This window comes from Salpingoeca rosetta, assembly GCF_000188695.1.
Source record: "Salpingoeca rosetta unplaced genomic scaffold supercont1.4, whole genome shotgun sequence".
Lineage (NCBI taxonomy): Eukaryota > Choanoflagellata > Craspedida > Salpingoecidae > Salpingoeca > Salpingoeca rosetta.
The window spans coordinates 1,383,514-1,387,353 of record NW_004754930.1 but is presented as its reverse complement, the minus strand read 5'-3'; the positions used below and the strand labels follow the sequence as shown (position 1 = coordinate 1,387,353).

Sequence of the window (3,840 nt, the reverse complement as noted above, 5' to 3'; positions counted from 1 at the left end):
ACACACACACACACACACACACACACACACACACACACACACACACACACACACACACACACACACACACACACACACACACACACACACACACACACACACACACACACAGAGCAGGCAGTGGGGCAGTGCCGTGTGAGCCCAGCAACAGCATCTGTGGCAAGTGGACAATTCGCATCTCCTCCTTTTGACCACACGTTGCTGTGCATGCGTACCTCGATGTGCGGAACAGGCGAAGAACACGTGGGTGTGCGGTGACGGCTGCTTGTTACTGGCCCTGCCACGTCCTCTTGCTTCTCCCTCGTTCTCCTCGTTCTCCTCCTTGTCCTTGGTGAACGCATGCATGCTCTCTTGCGTATGCGTCTCAAACAGCAGCAACGGGCCGTGCGGGCACGTGGGCACGCGCTTGCCCAGCTCACCCCACACATCCATCACACAGTCCGTCAACCGACCACCACCACCACCACCACCACCACCACCACCACTCTTCGCATCACTCATCATCAATCAACCTTTTGCTCGTCGTCTTCTTCTTTTTGACGAAATCCACACAACACCGTTACCCATCCATTCAACCACCACCACCACCACCACAAACACGCAAGATGGAGGAGTACATCCTGTACCACGACATTGGCCGAGGGCACACCACATCCGCCTTCAAAGGCCGCAAATCAGTACGTTGTACCTGCGCATGTGAGCGATCGCGGCGGTCGTGTGTATGTCGTATCCTTCCTGCCTTGCATCTCGTTTGCTCCAGGCTCACCACTTGTTGCGTGATGTGTGTGTGTGTGTGTGTGTGTGTGTGTGTGTGTGTGGGTGTGGGTTTGCAGAACACGCTGGAGTACCTGGCGCTGCTGCAAGTGGAGAACAAGTACTCGGGGTTGGCTGCAGTGCGGTACGCTGCCGCCCAAGCTGTACGCAGCGAACATGTCTGTCGCGTTGACCTTCACTGCGACACAGGACCAGAGGTACACCGAAGATTGTGTGTGTCTGCATGTGTGTGTCTGCATGTGTGTGTGCGCGCGCTTGTGTGTGTGCGCGCGCTTGTGTGTGTGTGTGTGTGCGCTTGTATGTGTGTGTGTGTGTGTATGTGTGTGTGTGTCTGCATGTCTGTGGGGTTCTTTGCCTCAATCCTGCTTGACGCTGCTTCTCGCTTCCTGATCCACAGCTGCTTGTTTGTGTATATGCTGACCGACAATAACTGGCACATACGCTTACAGGTGTGGCTGGTTTCAGAGCTCTGCTCCGCCATCAGCCTGCGATCTGTCGTCAACGGCGATGGCTACCTCATGGGCTCCCATTTGATGAAGTGCGTGCTCTCTCCGCCTCCTCTTCACTTTGCGCGCTTTGCCACAAGATGTCGTGTCTCGCGATAGCCTGCTGCAGTCACCCACCACACACATGCACACTCCTATCCTCCCTGCTTCTTCCCGTCTCCTGTCCCCTACAACCCCTTTTACATACATACACATACATACACACGCACATATACATATACATACACACACATACACACATATACATATATATATGAAAACATATGTATTCGCTTGCACCAGGGTGCTGACGGAGATACTGCTGGCTGTTGCGCACTGTCACGTGAGCGGTGTCGTTGTTGGCGACGTGCGGTTGGAAAAGTTCCTGGTGCAGGACGGCCACATCAAGCTGTGCAGCCTGGGCCGCGCCATGGCCATGCACAGGATGGACCCTGTGCCCACAACCGCGTCCCCATCAGGCGTGACGCAGGTCACCATGCCGACCATCAACAAGGAGCAAGTGAAAGGCCTCATCGCAGACATGGACCGCATCCACTGCCAGCAGTACCTCGCGCCAGAGGTGCACACCCGCCATGCCGTCACCCCTCTCAGCGACCTGTGGGCCACGGGCGTGGCGCTGCTCGAGCTCATGATTGGCCGCGCCGTGCCCCCGCCAGAGGCCGGCGCCGAGCTGCACGTCGACAACCTGCGCGACGTGGCCAGGGAGATTGGGCACCCGCCCGATGTGGTTGCCCTGGTGCTGAACCTGCTGCAGCGGCGGCCCGAGCAGCGCTGGTGCTGGCGCGACGTCATCGCCAGCCCGCTCCTGCACGACGACAACAGGTTTGCCCTCATTGAGGAGGAGCTGCTCGCCGTGGATGAACAATACGCGCCACGCCCACCGATGCCTGCACGCACGCGCGTTGATGCGCATGGTGGCGAAGGCAAGGGCGGGCCACGCTTGTCAGCAAGCGTCGCCTCTCGCGTGTCTGCCAGCGGCCGCAGCAGCCGCAGCGCCAGCAGCAGAAGCAGCAGCAGCACAATTGTTGGCGACGGAGAGCACCACGAGGGCGAGTTTGACGAGGACGATGAGGCTCAGCCGGAACACCAACGCACAGGCGTGTCCGGACATGAGCACGACGGCGGCGGTGGCGGTGGTGGTGGCGGTCGAAGCGGCAGGGACGATGACGCGCGGTCATCTGTCGCTGCTGTCTTCAAAGGCGAGCACGACACCCTCATGACAACCCGCCAGCTCAACCCAGCCACGTCGCTCGTGCTCTCCAAAGCGTCGCTTGCTCGCCGGAGCATGCAGCGGCCCGCCACGGGCGCCGATGCTGCTGCTGCTGCTGTACACACGCCCGCCGCCGCTGGCGACCGCAAACCCCACACCGCCGCTGCCGCTACACATGCAAGCAGCGCTGGCGAGCACACAGCATCGGCCGAGCTGCCACCGCGTGCACGCACAGCGCAGGCGTGGCTGGACGCTGACGTGGAGCCACACCCGCCAGCCAACCCGTGGGCAGGGTCGTCACGCACGCAGGCAGGCCGGCAGCGGGCACACGCGGCCCTGCGACGCGCGCACGAGCTGCTGGAGAAGCACGGCGTGGACGATAGTTCCACACGGCCGACGCACGGTGGCGGGGACAGTGATGGCAGCAGCGGTGGTGAAGAGGGGGAGGAAGAGGGGGAGGAAGAGGAGGCTGTTGGCGTCTCGCCCGCAACATCTGGCCGGAATGGAGAGGGCATTGCATCGGTTTCTGCCTCGGCGGCGGCAACGTCTACGCCATTACAGCAGCGCAGGAAGAGGGGCACGGTGACAATTGATGCTGACTACGACGGAGGACAGCAGGAAGGAGTGGATCCTCTGGTGGTGGACGCAGCGCAGACACCAGCGTCCTCCATCCGCCATCACCCAGCAGCAAACATGCGCAGGGAAGTTGGGCGCCTGTCGCCGAGGCCGCCCGTGCTTGCAGGCAGCACAGCCAGCTCGCAATCCACAGTTGCCGGGCGGGGCGGCCGTGGCGACGAAGACGAGACAAGCGGTGAGGCCGATAGCCTGGGTGGAGGGCAGCCAGAATCGAGAGGTGAAGAAGCCGCAAGCTCAACCAAAGCAACAGCAGCAACGACACCATCGTCTGCACGCAAGCAGCGCAGCAGCAGCCAAACACCAAAGAAGAAACAGCAACAGCAGCAACCCCTGCCTTTGCCTGGCTTTTACCGCGTTGCGCCGTTCCGACTCGAGCTGCTCGATGCTGACACGTTGCAGAACACCGCGGAGGAATGCACCCCTGCACGTAAGCTGGACCCCTTGCGTGGAGGACGTGTGTCGTGTGCATGTGCACATGTGGATATGGACGGGGATGATGCTGTATTTGCGTCGTTAGTGGGCGTCTTCTTCGTGACATAACTTGTGATGTGCATGTTTTTTGACAGGGCTGCGTGAGCTGGTGCATGAATTCAGCGACAAGGAATCACTGTCATCGCCGCCGCCGCAACAGCCGCAAAAACCAGGCGTCATCTGTAAGCGTGGCTTAATTGCGTGTTGTGCTTCGCGTTACATTCCAGTTGACTGCATTGAACG

General features: G+C 60.2%; 2 protein-coding genes across 2 annotated transcripts in view; one reads left to right on the top strand and one right to left on the bottom strand.

The window, feature by feature from the left end:
• The window catches only part of PTSG_01377 (uncharacterized protein), a gene marked incomplete at its 5' end in the record, with an annotated part of 2,631 nt that extends 2,199 nt beyond the window's left edge, over positions 1–432 (bottom strand). Inside the window, one exon of the mRNA XM_004997293.1 lies at positions 244–432. Coding sequence (XP_004997350.1) covers positions 244–432 — 189 coding nt within the window. The remainder of the gene's footprint in view (positions 1–243) is intronic.
• A 173-nt stretch (positions 433–605) lies between these two features.
• Positions 606–3,840, top strand: part of PTSG_01376 (ULK protein kinase) — a gene marked incomplete at both ends in the record, with an annotated part of 8,857 nt that continues 5,622 nt past the window's right edge. The window contains 5 exons of the mRNA XM_004997292.1: positions 606–677; positions 834–971; positions 1,224–1,312; positions 1,563–3,553; positions 3,693–3,779. Coding sequence (XP_004997349.1) covers positions 606–677; positions 834–971; positions 1,224–1,312; positions 1,563–3,553; positions 3,693–3,779 — 2,377 coding nt within the window. The remainder of the gene's footprint in view (positions 678–833; positions 972–1,223; positions 1,313–1,562; positions 3,554–3,692; positions 3,780–3,840) is intronic.